General features: G+C 40.5%; 1 protein-coding gene across 3 annotated transcripts in view; it reads left to right on the plus strand.

The window, feature by feature from the left end:
- Positions 1–7,165: 7,165 nt before the first annotated feature.
- The window catches only part of LOC113023063 (calcium-dependent secretion activator 1), a 359,245-nt gene continuing 344,559 nt past the window's right edge, over positions 7,166–21,851 (plus strand). The window contains exon 1 of one of the 3 annotated variants that reach the window (XM_080301445.1): positions 7,166–8,522. In XM_080301445.1, the coding sequence (XP_080157571.1) occupies positions 8,172–8,522 (351 nt within the window). In that variant the 5' untranslated portion in view covers positions 7,166–8,171. The remainder of the gene's footprint in view (positions 8,523–21,851) is intronic. The other 2 variants (XM_080301446.1, XM_026169137.2) reach the window with 2 other exon arrangements.

Consider the following 21,851-nt stretch of genomic DNA (forward strand, 5'->3'; position numbering starts at 1 on the left):
TGTAGCTAATCACCAGCAGTGTGTGAATGTGTATGGGTGAATGACTGGTTTTGTTGTGAAGTGTCTTGGGGGGGTTGTAGAACCCTAGAAGTTGCTATATCAAATACAGGCCATTCACCATTTTAATGTAGGTATGCTATTGACTTGCGTGCTTTATGCGTAATGTTATCATTTTACAATTTCAAAATTAGCAGTTGTTGAAACTAAGGGAATGTGTGTCAAAATCAAAACAAACATTAGCAGCTTACCATCTTCAAAGTCACTCTTCAAGCAGATGAAAACAGTGATTCTTTGATAAGGCTTGCCAACTTCAGCCTTATAAGCCTCAAGTGTAAATGGTCTTTGTGTTCCAGGGACAGTAATGACCTCAGTGCCATCCGGATACAGAAGAAGGAAAGTTCCATCTTTTAGATCTTTGTTAAAGTCCTTCATTTTTTTAACAGCTTGATTGAGCAGACTTGTGGCAGTAGCGTCAGGGTCTGTTGTTAGGAAAATAGTTTTTCCACGGTATGGCTTCAAACCACCCTTTTTTATGGTCATCAAGCCGACATTTATCTGTAAGGAAAAACACATGAACAATGGGCCAAGTAGATACTAATATGACTCTAAGCAGATCTATTCAAACTTGAATATTTATTAACTGCTAAAGAGGGATCTTCCTGACAACCTAAATGTACAATTACTCGTAAACAATTGTTCTTATTCTGGATAGCTTTACTACACTGAACATTTTTTACACAACTCCCCTAAGGAATAACAAAAGAATGTCATTAGAAAATTAACCTCAACTTGTTTTCAGACTGAGCTAGCCAAACTACCTGAACCTTTCTTTTTTCCTTTTTCTTTAAGCCCTTCCTCCCTTCAGAAAACTTTTGCCTCTCTTCATTTTTCTTTTTTCTGTATTCTATGAAGGTGCTGAAGGTTGGAGTCGGGCAGTTTGAGGTAGTCTGTGATGCTAAAGGGAAACAAAGGAAAAATGTACTACAATGTCACACATTAAAGACATTCATTCATGTAACATTCCATTGTCCACACAACACGCAAATAAGGACAACACTGAATAATCTCACTAGAAAATTTCTACCAAGGAATGACAATGCAACTGATACTATTGACCAATACAATTCTACACCAGTAAGTTTTAATGTATAGACACATAATAGGGTTAGTTCCTAAAGTTAACCAAACATAATAAATGAACTAATTTATCATCGTTTCAGTTGTGGAAATGCTCAGAGGACTGTTCCACGAAGCAAGCTAATCCCAAAAGCCAGGCTCACTCTGAAAATCCAGGCTCGATTGCCCCAAATTCGGTTCCAGGAACGAGGCTAACCTGCAGTCTTTCTGCTCATTCATTATGCAATATGCTTGTGGACAAGTCTGGTCCGTGGCACCCTAGCTGCGAGGTTTGTTAACACTAGAACTGCCCTCAAACCTTCACTACTAGAAAGGTCTTGGGCAGTCATTTTGACAGCTGCGTGCATTTTCAAATGAGCCTCGATTTTCTGAGCTCGCTTAGTGGAACAGCCCTCTGGTCTGCTATGGGCTGGAAACAGCTAACGCTAGGCTAATAAATCAATAAATAACAAACATTTTATTATGCTTATTAACTTACTCAATGGGAGTGAAGTGTCTCCGATGCAAGATGCGTGATAAAGCCTCTCGCCACAGCCGCTGCAAAAGTTCGGCGACTCCTCAACCAGCTTTTTCCCACAGCTAGGACAAAACATTCCGCCGTTCTTCTTCAAACGAAATGCGCCACAGGCAGAGTAACTTCCGGTTCCAAAGACGAACAGATCGGACATCCAATCAGTGATGTCTCCTGTTGCCGACTGGTACCTACCCTTTCCGGTTTTCTTAATGTAATTGTGCTTCTCAATTTGTTTTTGTGATTCTTCTTTTGTTTTTGTGCTTCTTAATTTGTTTTTGTGATTCTTCTTTTGTTTTTGTGCTTCTTGATCTGTTTTTGTGATTCTTCTTTTGTTTTTGTGCTTCTTGATCTGTTTTTGTGATTCTTCTTTTGTTTTTGTGCTTCTTAATTTGTTTTTGTGATTCTTCTTTTGTTTTTGTTCTTCTCGATTTGTTTTTGTGATTCTTCTTTTGTTTTTGTGCTTCTTAATTTGTTTTTGTGATTCTTCTTTTGTTTTTGTGCTTCTTGATTTGTTTTTGTGATTCTTCTTTTGTTTTTGTGCTTCTTGATTTGTTTTTGTGATTCTTCTTTTGTTTTTGTGCTTCTTGATTTGTTTTTGTGATTCTCAGTTTTGTTTTTGTGCTTCTCAATTTTGTTTTTGTGCTTCTCAATTTTGTTTTTGTGATTCTCAGTTTTGTTTTAGTGATTCTCCATTTGTTTTTTTGTTTCTCGATTTTGTTGTTGTGTTTAGCAATTTGTTGGTGTGATTTGCACTTCAGGGCCACCGTACAAATCCTATAAAAAGCAGAAATACTATATTAAGCACAAATCCTATTAAAAGCAGAAATAGTATGATTTAGCACAATAGTAATAAGTTAAACAGAAAAATCGGAAAAGCAAAATGGACAGCTGAAAAAATGCTGAACATGCTGAGGGTCCCTCAAATATACTTGTTAAATGAAAAAAATCAGCAAAAAATATATACAACAGCCACACAATCAGAAATATGTACACATAAGGAAACACACATGCACAGAGAGACACACACACAAGATCCAATTCAGTCACCCAGTCTAAATATATTGAATTTGAATCTTAGAATGAGATCATCCCATTAAAAGCCTTTCTCTCTCTCTCTCTCTCTCTGTCACACACACACACGCACACACACACACACACACACACACACACACACACACACACACACACACACACACACACACACACACAGGGAGAGAGAGGAGTAAGTTTCTAGGTCAGCCTGGGAGCTGCTGAATTTGAATCCACCAATCAGAGAGCCTGTGCACTTTTTCCCGCCAAAACAGGTGCATCTATTTACACACGCAGCACAGAGAGGCACAGGATTATTGCAGCCTATTTCTCATAGTGAGGACTCCCCTCAAACAAATGACCATAATTTCCTAACCGTAGGGGCTAGAGCGGTCATTCTTACACCGTTTTGTTCAGAAGAGATGATGGAATCTTCCAGTGATGACAATTTATCATTAAAATATAAATTATTAAAGATATTTGACTTCTAATGCACCATAACTGAGCAGAGCGAAGCAAAAACTGCCTTGACTTGCCCTCAAACAACGCTTTGTAACTCTAAATCTATTTGGAGTATCGATATCATTCTTTCACCGTAAGAGACAGCAGGCTTTGGTGAACAGTCATGGAAATTTTCAGGTCTCTGTGGAAATCCAACAAAAAGTTATGACGAGAGAAAAAAGTGGTTCATTTCCAGAGTTTGAAATCTGAAGAAATCTGAGCGACGGACGAATTTCCTACCCTCAAACAAGTCCAACTCATTTCAGAACGGTAATAGGTGAGAAAGAAATTCTTGAATTGTGAGCGTCAGGAGTGTCTGAAGATATACCGGGACAAGCCTCATGTCTTAACTTTGCTTCGTTAAGGAGATATGACGATTCAAATATGCCTCTCATTACAGAAATCAAGCAGTGATTTTGAACAAACTCCCCATTGACTTTATATGGAGAGTTTTCCGACTTTCTGTTGGTCTGAGGAGATTTGCCAAAATTCTCTGAATCCCACAACAATGATAGTGACACTTTCTGAAAGCCAGCAAAAATACCTACGTTTTGATGTATAATTTGTGGAAGTTGAGTGAAAATTGAGCAAGTAGCAAGAAGTTGTTTGGACATTAAGAGAAGACTGCAAAACCTTCAGTGGCACACTGGAAGCCAAGTGCATAAATTCAAATTCAAATTCAAATTTTATTTGTCACGTACACAGTCATACACAGTACGATATATAGTGAAATGCTTGGACAACTGCTCGTGACCTAAAGAAAACAAAAAAGGAAAAGGCTATGAATAAGATAGGAAATAAATATGAAAAATTAAAAAGGGTAAATTTAACTAGGAAGGAATAAAATATAAATTAAGGTTAAAAATGAAATAACTGTACAACACAAATTAGAATGAAGGGTAAATTTAACTGGGAGAATAAGATAAAATATATAAATTAAAGTTGAAAATAAAATAACTGTACAACAAAATACACAATATAGAACTATATAAGAATGTATGAAGAAATATAAATAAATATATACACAATAACAGCAGCGTGATTTAAGTAATGAAGTGAAAACAATGTCCAGAAATTCCAGTGTGTGTGTAAGAACTGTATGTGTGGGTCAGGACTGTGTGGTGGTGTGATTGAGAGACCGTATCGCCTGTGGGAAGAAGCTCCTCCTCAGTCTCTCTGTGTTGGTCTTCAGGGAGCGGAATCGCTTTCCTGACCTCAGCAGAGAGAACAGTCTGTTGTTGGGATGGCTGAGGTCCTTCACGATCTTCCTGGCCTTGGTCCAGCACCGCCTGCTGTAGATTGAGTGCAGGTCAGGGAGCTCGGAGCGGATGGTGCGCTCAGCTGATCGCACAACCCTCTGTAGAGCTCGTCTGTCCTGCATGGTGCTGTTCCCGAACCAGGTTAAGATGTTTCCCGTCAGGATGCTCTCTATGGTGCACGAGTAAAAGTTCCTGAGCACCTTGGAGGGCAGTTGGAAGTCTCTCAAGCGTCTGAGGTGGTAGAGACGCTGACGGGCCTTCTTCACCACGGTGTTGATGTGACAGGACCATGACAGGTCCTGCGTGATGTGAACTCCGAGGTATTTGAAGCTGTCCACTCTCTCCACTGGGCACTCGTTGATGACGGGGGTCTGGTAGTTCCTCTCCTGCTTAGTGCTGAAGTCCACTATCAGCTCCTTTGTCTTACTGACGTTTAGAAGGAGGTTGTTCCTCTGGCACCAGTTCTCCAGATTCCTAATCTCCTTCAGGTAGGCCGTCTCGTTGTTATCAGAGATCAGGCCCACCACGACGGTGTCGTCAGCAAACTTGATGATGGTGGTGGAGCTGGTAATGGCCACACAGTCATATGTGTACAAAGAGTACAGCAGGGGGCTCAGGACACACCCCTGGGGGGCTCCAGTGCTGAGAGTGGTGGAGGCTGAGACATGTCCGCCCATCCTTACTGCCTGTGGTCTGCCAGTTAGGAAGTTGGAGATCCACTGACACATAGATGAGCTGAGTCCCAGATGCTCCAGCTTGGTGGTGAGTGTGGAGGGAATTATGGTATTAAATGCAGAGCTGTAGTCTATGAAGAGCATTTTAACATAATTCCCCCTTCTAGTGTCCAAGTGAGTGAGTGATGTGTGGAGGAGATGAGAGATGGCATCGTCTGTGGAACGATTTGGACGGTAAGCGAACTGTAGTGGGTCCAGTGTGTCTGGTAGTGAAGAAAGCAACCATAGCAACCATAACAACGCATGTATTTTGTGAAAAATCACAATTTTGCAACTCAAAACTTTAAGAGGCATAAAAGTAAAACAGTAAAAGATTTGAAAAAGCTGATTTATACCTGAATAGCCCAATAATTTGAGAACATTTTAAAGTTTGAATGGTTGCTCTATGTGAAAATATGAGGAAGTAGTTAAGTTTCAAAAACAAGCAAATTTTAGCAGAATTGCAGAAGTTTCCCATTCATTTCAAATTAAATGAAAAAAGCTTAATATTTTAAAAAGTATAATAGTGAAAAATACCAAAAGACATAGCCGTCATTAGCAGAAATAGCAGAATAGTTTAAAATTTGAACGGTGAAAATAGCAAAAAAAATTGTGGAAGTAGATCCACGGCGAAAAGTGTACGGAAACACCAAGAAGGAACTCAATAGTGTGGATGCTTAAAGCATCCACACAATAAAGAGAAACAGGAACTCAATAGTGTGGATGCTTAAAGCATCCACACAATAATAAAGTATAAAGAGAAACAGGAACTCAATAGTGTGGATGCCCTTTGAGGCATCCACACAATGATTTGCTGCAGTGCTCAGAAGCAGTTTGAAGTCAGAGAGAGTCGATATGATTTGAGGGGAACAGATTTAAAAAAGAAAACAAGATAAAAACAAACAAAAAGCAGAGATATTAACTTGTTGAATAGTTATGACAGTAATTTAAAAAGATGTAGCTCATTTTCCTCGTTTAAAAATGTTAAAAACTGGAGCATTAGAAAAATATATAAATCAAGAATGAAGAAGAGTTAAAATGACAATACTGAAACTCTTGGTTGTTTTTCTTGGACTGTTCTTATGAAATTTAATGTATTTACTTATCTAAGATGGAAGTGTTTGTGTTTTTATTGTTTTATTTTGCTCCTTTGCTTCAAACCCTGTGTAAATGAGCTGCTTGCTAAATGATGTGGCATGTGCTTCAGCCAATACCTTTTTGATTAGACTCATCTCATACTTTCTTGCTTTGTGGTAAATCTTTCTTCTATATTAACTGAGAGATTTGAATGCTAATCACCCCCCCCCCCCCAAAAAAAGAAAAAAAACCTGACTATATAGTATGAGCTAATTAAAGGCCAAATTACTGTTATAAAATAAATGTTGTTTTGATGTGATTTTGGTCTTCAAGTGGACTGTTTGCCTGCGTGCGATAGAAGTCCTCTTAAAGTCAAAGGCTACAAAATGGAAACCAGAAATCTTCTGTATATTCATATATAATCTGTTTTTAGAGTACATGGACTCCACACTGTCTGTCTTTAAAAATATAAACACAAAAAATCAAGATGGAGTTGTAGGAAAACACCTGGATAAATGTATTACATTCAGTGAACCAAGTGATTTCTCATAAATGCTTCTTAAATGTGCTGGCTGAGCCTGCCACTGGTCAACCTGTTTATTAGACTTTTGTCTAATTAACAAGTTTTGTAGGGCTCTGGCAGTGTGCATCCCGTTTCTCCTTGCACAAAGGAGCAGAAACTGGTCCTCCTCGTGGTTTAAGGTCCTTCTACAGCCCCCTGTAGCTCTCCTAGAGACATTGGCTCCTGGACTTTCCTCCATGCTCTTGAGACTGTGCTGGGAGACACAGCAAACCTTCTTTATTGTGCCATCAATGTGTGACTTGGACCATCTGTGCCACCACTGTAGAGTCCTGTTATAGCCAGTGTAGGGTTCAGTTATAGCCCCATGCTACCAGTAGAAGAGCCAACCAAATGCAAAACAAGTGGGAAAAGAACAGTCAGAAAAGCTAAAATGCTAACAGACTTACTCATCATATTAACACAGCTGAAATATCATGTTGTATTAAACAAAAACGTGTTATCCTTCCAAAACAGGCATTTTAAACAACCCCAAATTTGAGCAGATAAGACAGAAAGAACAGGAAAAGCTAAATAAGACAAGACAAAACAAACAAACCAAAACACAGAACAAGAATACTAGTAACAAGAAGAACGTAAATTACATAGTGCGTTGTGTATATATAAATAAACAGACGCATTGTTATTGGGCGCGTGGCGGAGTACACCTTGGATAGATGACGAATCTGTCACAGTGCAAATACACAGAAACGGATAAGCGGATAACCCTCGCATTCTCACCTGTGGTCAGTTTGGACTCGCCAGTTAACCTAACTCTATACATGACTGCCAGAGTGCCTGGATGGAACCTACGCAGACACGAGGAGGACATGAAGCAGGCTTACGATCTTGTTGTTGGATTGTTTTAAACCAGTAATAAAGCTTTTTTTTTTTTTTTTTTTTTAAAGAAAGCTGTTTTGATTCCGGTCTAGCGCTGTCCTCTTTCGGCTTTTCTGGAGGTGGCCCTTTATCTGTTGTGCTCGCAGCTTGATTAAACTGATCCCAGAGCAGCTGGTATCATGTTTCAGTACTATGGTCAGCTCCGAGCCCTGCCTCTTTCTCCGAGCAGCAGCGCACCAACGCATCAGCGTTACCTCTCTGCGACACCTCCCCTTTAGATTTGCTCCCGTCATTAATTCCTCCTATGTTCCACTGACTGTGAGAGTTGAAAGGCTTCGAAACCACAGGGCTACTTTGTGTTTATAACACTTTATTTTTTTTTTTTGCGATGAGCTTGGAACTGTGGCAGCAGTTTTTTTCTTGACAAAGAACAATCTGAGGGCTCATCGGTCAGCTTTAGTACATTCAAGGCGTCTTTCTGTTTTCTGCTCTCGCAGTTTTTCAATTGCAACAGGTAGAGTCTTCATCTAAGCTACCGCAGCATGTTGGACCCGTCTTCAAGCGAGGAGGAAGGGGAAGAGATACTGCAGGTGGAGCACAAAGAAGTGGCGGCCCCGAAGAACATCGGGGGAGCCCGATTGTCACCGGGCCGAGCCGCCGACGGCCAAGCCAACGGAGGGCTCCAGTCACGGGGTGGCGGGAGCGGCCGTGGTCGACCGTCAAGCCCGAGCCCGTCGGTTGGCAGCGACAAGGAAAAGGAGGACCTGGAAAAGATGCAGCGAGATGAGGAAGAGAGGAAAAAGAGACTCCAGCTGTATGTGTTTGTGATGCGCTGCATCGCATATCCATTTAACGCGAAACAACCGACTGATATGGCCAGGAGGCAGCAGAAGGTAGGGGAGCAATGAACAGGATTGACCCAAACCTAGCTTCAAAGCTGTGATTGAAATCCATGTTGCACTTGTGTCATCTACGAGATAAATGATACCATCTGTTGCTTCAATCAAGGCTGGTTACCTGAAAGCAGAAATCAGTTGCTTAGCCCGACAGTCTTAAGTGAATCCCTTCACATATTAGGCCGACATTTTCCTCACCAGTTTACCAGAAACATGGAACCAGTTCCACAAGCCCAAACCACATATCTCTTTTTGATTGAACATTAAATCGCAGCAAATCCTTTTTTTTTATCTTTACACTGGTGCTGAAATGACGATTGCTAAGCTAAATTGCATTAGAAAGTAGCAAGACAGTTTTTAAAAACAACTGAGTGCATTAAATCCAAATCGAGGAAAGATAAACAAGAGTGACAGAGAGAGAGGAGAGAGAGAGGAGGAAAAAGTAAGAGCATTGATTTTCTTCCTATCTGTTGTGTGAGGTGCCTCTTGGCATCAATATTCTTCTTCTTTAACAACATGGTGATACGAACAATTTAATGCAGGAAAATCTGCTCCAATCTCTGTGACATCTCCTGTCTGCAATTTTTTTCCCAATCTGCATTTACATTTACAAGGTAATACCAATTTATTTGTGATAAAGCTATGTGGGTAGTGCCAGAGCTGGTAGTGCATAATAGAATGGAGGTAGACATACCCCTTGTGTTGCATGTTGATAATACAGGCTTTTAGCAACATTCTGACTATGTCCACAGACACACTGGAGACAAAAGTGTTTATTCCAGATGCTGGTAGGAATGGTGAAAAGTGGATTTGCAATAAATATTTAAATAACTGCATAAAATCACACACTTCAAGACAAATTTAGTCAAAGTGCAGCTGAAAAGTGGCAACACTGCTTATTTAAAAAATGAAAAATGAAGAGCTTGAGAGTTTAAATCTTACTGACATAACCTCAGTGGTCTGTACTCGTAGTAAAAGGCATTTGGTGAGAACATACCTCTGAGCATGAACCTTGTTTACACCAGTAAGTTTTGATAAAACAGTCAGAAAGCAGACATAAAGACCCTTAGAACTGCAAACACAGATAGTTCCTGTTTAGTGTATAAACAAGGATATTTCCACCAGAAGTTGGTGAGCTAGACAACTGAAAAATGCTGAGTGTGTTGAGCTCTATCTGTTGTTGGACTGGTCCTTGGTGGCATCCTTTGGGGGACACTGCTTCAATTTTAGTGGCATTCACATCTTTTCTATTGTTCTCATGGCCTTTATTCTAAGCCAGTGGTTCTTAACCTTGTTGGAGGTACCGAACCCCACCAGCTTCATATGAACCCCTCTTTAGTTAAAAATAAAATGTGATTTTTTTTACTGGTGCACAAAATGAGCCATGCATGTCATGGCGGAGGCTCTGCCGAACCCCTGAGACCGACTCACCGAACCCCTAGGGTTCGATCGAACCCAGGTTAAGAACCACTGTTCTAAGCGATCCTTCCTGACATTTCTTACACAAATATCTACACTTTCTACTCCTCACATTTTCAAAAACAGGCTTGTTGTTTTAAGTTTCATTGCAGAGGTATTTGCCTTACATTAGTGTGCGCCTTCAAACTTCAAACCGATTTCAGCACCAATTGGAGGGAACAAGAAAATCTATGAAAGTTAATCCTATCAGTGTATCCATCATTGGTGCTTATTGCATAGGAAGAGGTGAAAGAGGCAAAATTTTTTAATTAATGTCCCTCTTCAACTCAGGGGTTAAAGTGGGCCGGAACAGTCTGGAATTGCATTTTTCATGCAGATGTCTGTATGTTGTCATTGCTTTTCCACCAGCATCACAACAACAAGGAAGTAGCATTTTTTAAGTGGCAGGTAATTTCAAATGTAACTTTTTGATTGGATAAACAAATATCTGCAAACAAACACAATCTAAGTGTAGTTTGTCAAACTACACTCAGTTTGTCTCTGCTAGCTAAAGGTATAGCTGCTGTAGTTGAGGAAGATGACAGATTATATTTGAATTGAAGGACTGCTCAGTGACATTTGTAAATATAGAAATTTAAAGCTTACTTGTAATATCCTCATTTTTTAAAATCCAATATTGGATCTGTATATGACTCTTCTTAGAGAAGAGAAGGTCCTCAGGTCCACATGTATCACCGCTGCTGTACATCCTGTACAATCACCAATGTATTTGGAACAGGCCGTGCATTTATCATTTGATCTACACAAAGATTTAGCTCAACTTCAAAACCGTCTTGTTTTGAATTATTACCTTGCAAGTTATTCTACTTAGTTTCAACATTTCACAAGTCAAATTCAGTAGGTAATGTTGCAAAGCAGAGACTCCCGACTGTCTTACTACTGCTCTTATCTGGTAATGTGCAACCTAACCTGGGCCCTGAGCTGCAATGTACTCAGACACCATCTGAATTTAAATCCTCATCTGGGCTGAAGATTGTTCATCTTAATGTGCGCAGTTTGTTACCCAAGATGGATATGGTGAAGATTTGGGTTTGATCAACAGATGGGGATATTGTTTTAATTTCTGAAACTTGGTTGTCTAAATATATATCTGATGAACATATTAGCATAGCTGGATACAGTATCTATCGTACAGATAGGCTTAAGAAAGGTGGTGGTGTTGCTGCTTATGTTAAGTTGAAATTTGATGCCACAATAGTTCTATCAGAATACATTAGCAAGCAAATGGAATTTCTGGCTCTGAATATTGCAAAGGGTCTTTATCTAACAGCTGTTTGTTGCTATAGACCTCGTTCTGCCTTTACAGAGGCTCTGCATTCTTTAAAGCTTTTCCTTTCCAGACTAAACTATAGACCCTGTCCAAGAAATTAGAATATCATGGAAAAGTTTATTTATTTCCACAATTCCTTTCAAAACATTAAACTTTCATTGATTATAGATTCAGGGCCCACAACTTAAACGATTTCAAGTACTTAGTTGTTTATTTGTATATAATGTGGGCTTCCAGCTCATAAAACCCACGAAAACAGTATTCTAATTCAAAAAATTAGAATACTGTGAAGACAGCCAAAAACCCCCTGAAAAGTCTACCTTGATTGACCAGCTTCTGACAAATGTTCCTCATAAATTTTCATCCTTGGGTGTCTTTTGCCATGACTTAAGCGACCACTGTGTTGTTGCTGTTATTTGAAACACTAAGGTGCCTCTAAGGTCACTCAGGTATTATTTTTAAAAGGACTGTTAAACAGTTTAATGAACAAGCATTTTATCATGATTTGTCAAACTATGATTGGAAGAAAATAGGATTGATCCCTGATGTAGGACAGTTTTTATGGATGGTTTTATGCTAATTGTGAGTAAACATGCCCCATTAGGGAGATTTAGGATAAAAGGTCATAAAAAGTCCCAGGTTCTCCCCAGAGCTGGCCGACATCCAACGTAACCTGGCTTGGGCCAAAGCCCAATGATTGGCTTATTTTCAGATGACTAAGAAACAAATGTACTTCCTCTATTAAGAAATCTAAATCAGAATATTATTATTGTCTGTCTGAGAACCTAAATAATCCACAGAAGTTCTGGAAAATATTAAGTCTCTTTCAGGTAGGAAAAGCTCACCAATTTTTTTTTAAGGATTCAGTTCCTGTTTATGATAGGAAGGAGATTATGAATTGCTTTAACAAGCACTTTATATCTTCTGACTCTTTGACTCTCTGAATCCAGTCTCTGTAAAATCCTGCACAAACCTTCCGGTGTGCATTGGTCAGCCATTTAACTTTGTTCCTTTCTTTGTACAGGAAGTCTATGAAGCTCTTAAAGTATTAGATCATAGAAAACCTTCAGGACCCGATTTAATAGATTCTTACTTTTTGAAACTCCCAGCTGATTTTGTGGCAGAGCCTTTCTCAACTATTTTCACCCTCAAACTGGTTATGGATGTGAGCTCCACCCAGGCAGAGCGGCGAAGGAAAGAGAGTGAGAGCAAAACAAAAATACATGTAGCCTTGTGGGGCCGGCTGAGCAGAAACAGGGACCATGACAATGGAAGAAATTCCCTCAGTATGGAAATCAGATTTTGTTGTCCCTCTATTAAAAAGGGGATGACCCAGCAGTTTTTACTAATTATAGACCAATTGTTACGGCCCTAGCAGGGCCTCCTCCTGAAGTTGCCTGTGTGGGCGTGTCATACCAGCTCTCCTGCCTTAGGTGCCACCTTTTTTTGTACAGCTGCTTTCCATCAGCAATTAAAGGTATTTAAGCCCAGAGAAAGGTGAGCTCTGGTGCCAGAGAGCCATGTGAGTAGTTGCAGCTAGTGAGCTGAGTGTCTGGTGTTTGCAGCTAGTGAGCTGTGTGTTGTGATGGGCAGATGAAGCTCCATGAAGCACTGAAGCTTTTCATCCAATTGGTTCACCCCAGCGCAAAGTGTCTTGAAGCTTCATTTGCTCTAGCAGGACACCTACTGGACATAAAAATATTAGTTGGCATGAATTTGAAGAGTGTGGCCTTTTGCACACAGCCTGTAAATGTCAACAACAAAAGGAGTGTGTAAAACATCTATATTGTAGTGATGGCAGTATACTGTGTATATTTATACTGGCAGTATTAAAAATGATTATTTGGAAATGCTTAAAATGGAAATGATCATTTACTGTGAGGTGAGGTGTGGTTGAGATATGGACAGTGATTAGTGTTTAGGGGACACATCATTGGTTTTTATTTAAAAACAACAGTTTCTCCACTGTGGCAGGTCGTAGGCGATTTCTTTTTTTGAACAATATTTCCCCAGCTTTTGAAAACACTCGCTCACAGTCTCTCCCAGTATTTAAGGGGGTCCTCCAGCCTTCCAATATTTGGCTCCATCATGTACCGTTGGACCTCAATATTTGCGTTTGCTGTCACATTTTGTGTCTGTGTCTGCCTGACACTTTCATCCAGGCGACGCCACAGGTTGTTAACTAAACAATAAGGAGAGTTTTATGTGATACTAACAACTCAATTTTTAATTCAATGTTATTTATATAGCGCCAAATCACAACAGTCGCCTGAAGGCGCTTGATATTGTACAGTAGATCGTACAATAATAGATACAGAGGAAAACCCAACAATCAGTTTATATAAATGCAACTCAAATGCAATAACAGTAGTAACGTGGGAAACAGCCTCAACAGTTTGTGACGTTGATGGCTGTGGTGGTGGTGCGGAGGAAGAGGAAGTATTGGAGGCACCTTCTGCTTTCAGTCTTTTTTCTGCTTCGGTAGCTCTTGCAGGGCTGAGAAACGGGTTTTCTGAACCTTGGGTCCACCCACATTTTGAATGAAGTCTGAGGGGTTTATATCGCTGTCATAGCTCGCGCCAAAGTTCGAACTACTTCCTGAACCAGTCATGTGGTATAGCCGGGCAGCGAGGCTTCGGACGTCATCATTTTCAGCTCCACCTATAAATGAAGCAAGCCTCGATACGCGTATCGCGCATCTCGGAAACGCCCCCTCCATTACTCGACTCGAGCTTTGAAGCCTCGATACAGAACGTCACGTCACTAGTCTACAGGATGCTTTGCAGGAAGAGCATCCTATGTATGGTATCATTTGGGACAATGTGAGCTTTCACCAAGAATACGCGAGTGGTTTCACAATGAGCAGCATTTTATCAATGTTTCTTCCACCGTACACCCCCCTCCCCCCCCTCTTTTTTTTTTTCTTTAACCCTATTAAGGATTTTTCTTGGCATGGAGCTAGAAAGTCTACGACTGAAACCCTTACACACACACAGGAAAATTTACTTCAAGCAATGAATGGAGCATGTGGTGAGATGGGACTGGAATCTTGCTAGTGCTGGATTCGGCATGCTAAAGGATTCTTTCCTCATTGCCTTGTGTAACAGCAGTCTGGCGAAGAAGGAGCGGCTAGCAGGTCCAGCGGGCATGTGGTGTGGAGGTTAGCTGGATAACTCGAAGCCAGGCAGTTAAATTAAACAACAGACCTTTATTCATTATCAGCAACATAAAACCATACAAGCCAGGTCTCCACGGCTCTACTCTGTCCGTACATACATGTGTGGGGATCGGTAGTCGCCGGCGCCAGGCCGTTACAACAGTAAGGTGTTTCCTCGGAGAATGGAACATGAGCAGCATGGAATGGCTGCCGCTAACAACACCACACCCACTAGGAGACTCCCACAACTACTACAATAGTAGGGCAACCCCCCCTAGTGGTGCTATAACCCAAAAGGGTTGTTACACTTGCAAGGCAGACCATAGCACGTGATGTGATGAAGTCCTGGGGCCTGACCCAGGACAGAGGTGTGAAGCTGAGGCAGAATAAATTATCTGAATATGCTGTAAAAATTTATACTTTATCTATAGAATATCTTTTTTGATACAGTTCTTTTTTTGTTAAAATGTGAGAAGAATAAATGAACGAATAAGTAAATATATTTTCCCACTATCCCACAGTGTTTTGTATTTATTTCTGTAGTGTGTAATCGTTGCTAAGTTGTGTTTGCACATTTGCTGGTTTTGTGTGGTTTTTGACAGTAGTGCTTGATTTTGAGTACAGTTAAAATAGTTTTGGGTGAAATGTTTAGTTTTGCAGGACAAATTGACTGTTTTGTGAGTGTAGCTTGAGTTTTACAGTTTGTTTAGTGTTTTGAAACCAAGAGATGAAGTGTGTTTTAGCAATTCAGAAAAACTGTAATACAAAGAAGTGGCTTGTTGCTGCAACATATTTAACCTGCTTTTACCTGAATTATGGAGATATTCTATATATGAATGGTTGAAACTGTGCATCATGCTTCTTTGAAGTTCATCACTAACCATAAATTCTCAGATAGGAGGGCCTGCTTTGGCCGGTCGGAGGACCCCTAATCTATACAGTTTTATATATAAGGCAATACTCGGATTGTTGCCTTCAGATATATATACTTTCTCTGCTTTCAGTGAAACATGCTGGTTGTTATTGTCTTCGTCTACAAGGTTATTTGTTGCTTTCCATTCCATTTGCCTGAATTGAACTTGGCAAAAGAGCTTTTGTCCATTTAGCACATTTGGCTTGGAACGAGCTGCAGAACAACTGGAAAATGACAGAATTCATTTCATTAAATGCTTCTCAATCAAAGCTAAGAATCCTTGAGGCTAATTCCATAACATGCAGCTGTTTCAATTAGATTGCTTGCCCTTTTAATTGAACTGAATCTAAAATTTTTAAGTTTTTTTTTTTTTGCGTGTGTTGTTGTTGCCTGTGTTGTGTAATTTGTGTATTTGTGAGATACTTGCTACCTATTTTGGCCAGGTCTCCCTTGAAAAAGAAGTTTTTAATCTCAGTGGGATCTTCCTGGTTAAATAGATTCAAGAGCTTTATTGTCAATACAGCAGTATACACAGTATACAGTGTACCGGAATGCTGTTTATAAGCATGCAAATAAGCATACTGTTCCCAGGTCCAGTTTGTAATGGATTTGTGTAAATTTTTGGTGTTTTTGAGTCTTTTGATGAGTATTGTAAGTGTTTGTAAAGGTGTATGTGTATATCAGTTCTTTGGTGGTATTGACTTGAGGGCTCTGACTGCTTGGGGGAAGAAGCTCTTGCAGTGTCTGGTTGTCACGATTTTGATGCTGCGAAACCGTCTGCCAGATGGAAGGAGGGAGAGAAGTGCATGTGAGGGGTGGAAAGTGTCTTTCACTATGCTGTTCGCACGTCAGATGATGTGTCTGTCGTAGAGTTGGGAGATGGGTGGGCGAGGGCCTTCAGTGATCCTCTCTGCTGTCCTGCTGTAGCAGCAGAGGCACTCTCAATGTTCCCTGGTAGAATGATGGGAGGAGGGAGACTGGCCTTCGACTGTTTCCTAAGAAGGCATTGTTGGGCTTTCTTCATGATGATGGTGGTGTTCAGAGGTCATCTTGTATGTGCACAGCCAGGAACTTCACACTGTTCACCATCTCAACAGCAGATCCGTTTATGTGCAGTCGGGTGTGGGTCATTGAGGTAATAGAGGTTGAGGTGAGCGAGGCAAAATAAAATGGAAACAATTTTTTTTTTCACATCAGTTCAATTCAATTTTACTTATACAGAGCCAAATCACAACAAAAGTCACCTCAAGGTGCTTTATATTGTAAGGTAGACCCTACAATAAAACATTCAAAGAAAAAACCCAACAATCATATGACCCCCTATGAGCAAGCACTTTGGTGACAGTGGGAAGGAAAAACTCCCTTTTAACAGGAAGAACCCTCCGGCAGAACCAGGCTTGGGATGAGAGCAGGAAGACAGGATAAAGACATGCTGTGGAAGAGAGCCAGAGATTAATAACAAGTATGATTCAATGCAGAGAGGTCTGTTAACACATAGTGAGTGAGAAAGGTGACTGAAAAGGAAAAACTCAATGCATCATGGGAATCCCCCGGCAGCCTATTGCAGCATAACTAAGGGAGGATCCAGGGTCACCTGGTCCAGCCCTAACTATATGCTTTAGCAAAAAGGAAAGTTTGAAGCCTAATCTTGAAAGTAGAGATAGTGTCTGTCTCCTGAATCCAAACTGGAAGCTGGTTCCACAGAAGAGGGGCCTGAAAACTGAAGGCTCTGCCTCCCATTCTACTTTTAAATACTCTAAGAACAACAAGTAGGCCTGCAGAGCGAGAGCGAAGTGCTCTAATAGGGTGATATGGTACTACAAGTAGGGCTGCTCAATTAATCGAATTTTAATCACGATTACGATCTGGGCTTTCAACGATCATTAAAAATGACAGAGCCGATTATTAGCCCCTCCCTCATTTATCCGCGACACCTTAAAGGCCGGTCCGTGAAAATATTGTCGGGCATAAACCGGTCCGTGGCGCAAAAAAGGTTGGAGACCGCTGATTAAGAGGACCCGAGGGAAGATCGGAAAGCTAAGCAGAAGTTATTTGGAGAGGAGAATGACTGCTGTTGGTTGAAAAGACAGGTAAAAAAAAACTTCAGTGGTGTTGCACACTATTTTATATTATTTTCTAAAGTCATTGTTAACCCTTTAAATCCGGTCAGAGCAGCATGCTCCGTTTTGTGTAACTATTTTTAAATCCCTGTAGAACCCGAACCGCGTAAGCTAGCGCAATAATTTGTTTTGCATATGAAACTGGAGGAGTTGTACTTACATCTTATGCCATCAGCTTGTCCTCGGTCACGGTTTCCTTCCACATATAGCTTTGCAAAAATTGCATAAAAAGCGCTTGCAGGAACAAAAACATAATATTCCAGGAACACGCTTTGCCGATCCGATCAGCTGTTCGTAACACTTCCCACAGTGAAATAGACGTCAGCGCGAACTGTTGCAAGTCCGCCATTTCCTGGCCGAAACCGGAAGTGACGTCATTTTCGCGGAAATGTAGTTTTTTACTTGTAGGCCTTAAAAGCCTATACTGGTCATGTTTGACTTTTCTGAATAGTTTCTGGGATGCTTAGAACTCAAATTGCACTGCTGGAAATAGTTTATTTTGATGCACCTGCTGTTTTCTTTGCAAATTTGCATCATAGGATTGTTTTTTTTGTTTTTCCTGCAGTATATAAAAATTGGTGTATCTCCAAAATAAAACTATGAAGACACTCAAAATAAATTTCCTGTTGTTGTAAACTATTTTTTGCAACTTTTTTGTATTTAAAGTTTTGAGGGATAAACCTCTTAAATTTCTCCAAGTAGAAATATATGTAACAAAACAAAAACGATATAAATTTTTTTGTAGTTTATTGCACTTTTTTGCAATTAATGTAGTTATTATGGACTTAATGCATACATATTATTAAAATATGGGCTATAACAGTTATTTAGCAACTTGAAATGCTCCCACAAATGGCACTACAACATGTAAAAAAAATAATATAAGCTCTGGCGGACTTGGTTCTATAGTAGGTCTTAAAGGGTTAAATAAATATCGTCAAATAATCGCGATCTCAATTTCAGTGAAAATAATCGTGATTATCATTTTTGCCATAATCGAGCAGCCCTAACTACAAGGTCATTAAGATAAGATGGGGCCTGATTATTTAAGACCTTGTTTGTGAGGAGCAGGATTTTGAATTCTGGATTTTATAGGAAGCCAATGAAGGGAAGCCAAAACAGGAGAAATCTGCTCTCTCTTTCTAGTCCTTGTCAGTACTCCTGCTGCAGCATTTTGGATTAACTGAAGGCTTTTCAGGGAGTTTTTAGGACATCCTGATAATAATGAATTGCAGTCGTCCAGCCTGGAAGTAATAAATGCATGAACTAGTTATATAGTAGAGCTGCACAAGGCTTGTATGGGCTAAAATCAGTATCACTTTCAGAATACTGATTTTGAAGATGACCTGAAATTGCGTCGCTGCCTTGGGATTTCATGTTGTGCAGTCCATTATAACTAATACAAAGCAATATCCCTGTGCGTATAGGTAAAATGGACTGATGAGGTCCATACCAGTGTTTTCAAACAGGATTTCCATTACAGTTTTTGCCCGTTGCTTGAACACTATAAACCCATGCTTAGACAGGAGACACATTTTCAAACAACCAAAAAAGCAAATAGGCCTACTCAATATTGTACATTGCAGTACCATGAATTCAGATAATTCCCCGCTGGGCACCGGGGAAAATATCCTCTTGCATGTTGAAACCATCCATGGATTGCTGTCACCTGAATGTCGCCGCAGGCCTGTTCCATTGCCTGCAGAAGAGGCATGCGGGCATGTGGTTGGCGGTCATATACACGCCATCTCCAAGCCGAAAAAAATTACTCTATAGGGTTTAAAAATGGTGAGTAAGGGTGCAAGTATACCACTTCAAGTTGGCTGTGGTTGGAGAACCAGGCCTGGACCAGAGCAGCCCGATGGAAACTGACATGATCCCATATCACCACAAACCTGGGCTGATCTGTTCTGTACAACTATATCATGGAGAGCATCTAGAAATGTGAGTATATGTTGGCTATTGTATGGACCTAGTTTTGCATGATGATGCAGAAGCCCTCGAAGGCTTATGGCGGCACACAATGTGATATTTCCCCCGCGCTGCCCTGGGACGTGCACAATTGCCCTTTGTCCAATTACATTACGACCCGTCATCTTGTTTTACACAGGTCGAATCCAGTTTCATCAATGAAAATGAATTCATGAGGCTGTGCAGCTCCATCCATGGCCAAGATTCTCTGTAAAACAAAGAGAACATATTACTGCACTACAGTGCTACACATACAGAACCCTCACCCATCACACAGGTACCTGTGTAGCTCTCAGGATGGATCCATGTGGTACTGATATGGTACATATTCAGCTGCTACTGGATTTCACCAATACTGTATTGTCCATGTAAAGGACAGTTACACGTACCCGTACATATTCAGCTCGAAGTCCTTTGACCCCGTCACTGTTCCTCTCAAATGGGACTCTGTACAGCTGCTTCATGGTGATGCTGAGTTTTCCCAAGATGCGTCTGATGGTGGTGATGCTCACATGGTTTATGTTGTTGAACACTCGCCTGTCTGCAAGTATTTGCTTTCGTAGCTGGTGGAGACGGATGGCATTGTCTGCCTTCACTAGGTCCACAACGGCAAGTTCCTGCTGTTGTGTGAACAGGCGTTGGCGTCCTGCCTAGAGATGGACCGATCCGATATTATGTATCGGTATCGGTCCGATACTGACCTAAATTACTGGATCGGATATCGGAGAAAAATAAAAAATGTAATCCGATCCATTAAATATCACGAAAGCACCTCACAAAACTTGCAACACGCCGTAACTCGCCTCAGAACGTTAGCACGTCAGAGCAGTATGCATCACGTGATAGAGCGGCTGTGGCATGCGGGACCTGTCGGTGGTCTGGATAGCATGTGGAGCTTCGCTAGCAACCCGGCATTTCATCTCCGACAAAGTTATCCCCGAGAGAAGTAAAGCAAGTGTGTAAGTCCATCTCTGAATGTTTGTAAAGCATTCCTGCGTTAAGCTTAACAAGCGACTGCCTCTTCTTGCTGCTACTTCAATCATGAAACTGCTTAATGATCAGCTGATCGGCTTTTCTGTCTCGAGTCCGTCTCTCTTGTTTGTTTTTGGCCCACTTTGCACCAGAAAGAGGAAACCAGTGGATAAACAACAGCAGCACGTTTAAGCTTGATAAGCTGTTGTTAGAATTTATTTAATATTACTTTCTACTTGAGGATCTTTTTCTACAGCTGACGGCTGTAACTGTGCAGGGGCGGATCTAGCAAAGTTTAGCCAGGGGGGCCGATAGGGCATTAACAGGGAAAAGGGGGCACAAAGACATACTTTTCTTTCTTATTCTCATTTAAAATGTCGAGCTTTTAATGAACAATTATCTGACACCCAAAGTTTTAATTTGATGTAAAATGAATAGAAGTCAATTACAGTATATAGTGACTATTACAGTTTTTTACAGTCGCTAACAAGCGTTTGTCCAAACAGTTGTCACATTTGCAAAACTCTAAACACAATTAGCACAGCATCGGTCTGTTGTGGCCATACCATTCACACATTTCATGTCGTGTTCACCCAATATGCAGTCAGTGAACACATTTCCACAATGCTTACATTTTCTTAACAGACAAGTTATACCTCCCAACAAAACTATGGACTGTTCTTGTAGTATCTACGAATGTTAACACACAACATCCCACAATAGCAAAAACAATATTCCAAACCTTAGATACAGTATAAAAACCTCTGCTTCTGCAATGATATGTCGGTGGATCCGACATACCAGGCGGTTTTATCCCAGGTGCATCGACTTGGATAACATCAGATGTGATGTTGATGAAAACATGTGGCCTAACCCTGAAGATCGCAGAGATTAGATGCAAATCTTTTGCCTTTTTTTAGCCCCCCTCCCCCTCCCCCCCTTTTTATCTTGGCTTTTTGCTGTTGTTTTTTTGTTCAGAATGCTCTTGTGTGTTTCATGGATATTTTGTTCACTGTAAGCAATACTGTAAAACTTTCTCTGTCCTATCATACCGTGTTTCTACTGTACCTCCTGTGGTAAACAGTAAAGAAACAAAAACTTGTTTGCTTTTTACTGGAATGCTTTTGAATGTGAACATTACTGTACATGTGGACATACAGTTACCAACCAAGACATTTCTGGTGTCAATATGGTGGATTGCATGTTTCGCATGCAAATACCTGTGAAACTGAAACATAAAAGTCTATGCAGTTTTTGTAATGTCAATAATAGCCAGTATTTTGAAACCTGGTGTACTTTGATTGACTGCATGTACCTTGTGAAGTGAAAACAAGTGTTATTCTTTGACAGACTAATTTCATTTTGAGTCAGATTTATAGTGTTTTTGTACAGTTAGTGTGTGCAGAGAACGATGTGTTCTAATTTTGAAATGAGGAGTTAGTAT

The sequence above is a fragment of the Astatotilapia calliptera genome, chromosome 5, assembly GCF_964374335.1.
Source record: "Astatotilapia calliptera chromosome 5, fAstCal68.1, whole genome shotgun sequence".
In the NCBI taxonomy this organism is placed as follows: domain Eukaryota; kingdom Metazoa; phylum Chordata; class Actinopteri; order Cichliformes; family Cichlidae; genus Astatotilapia; species Astatotilapia calliptera.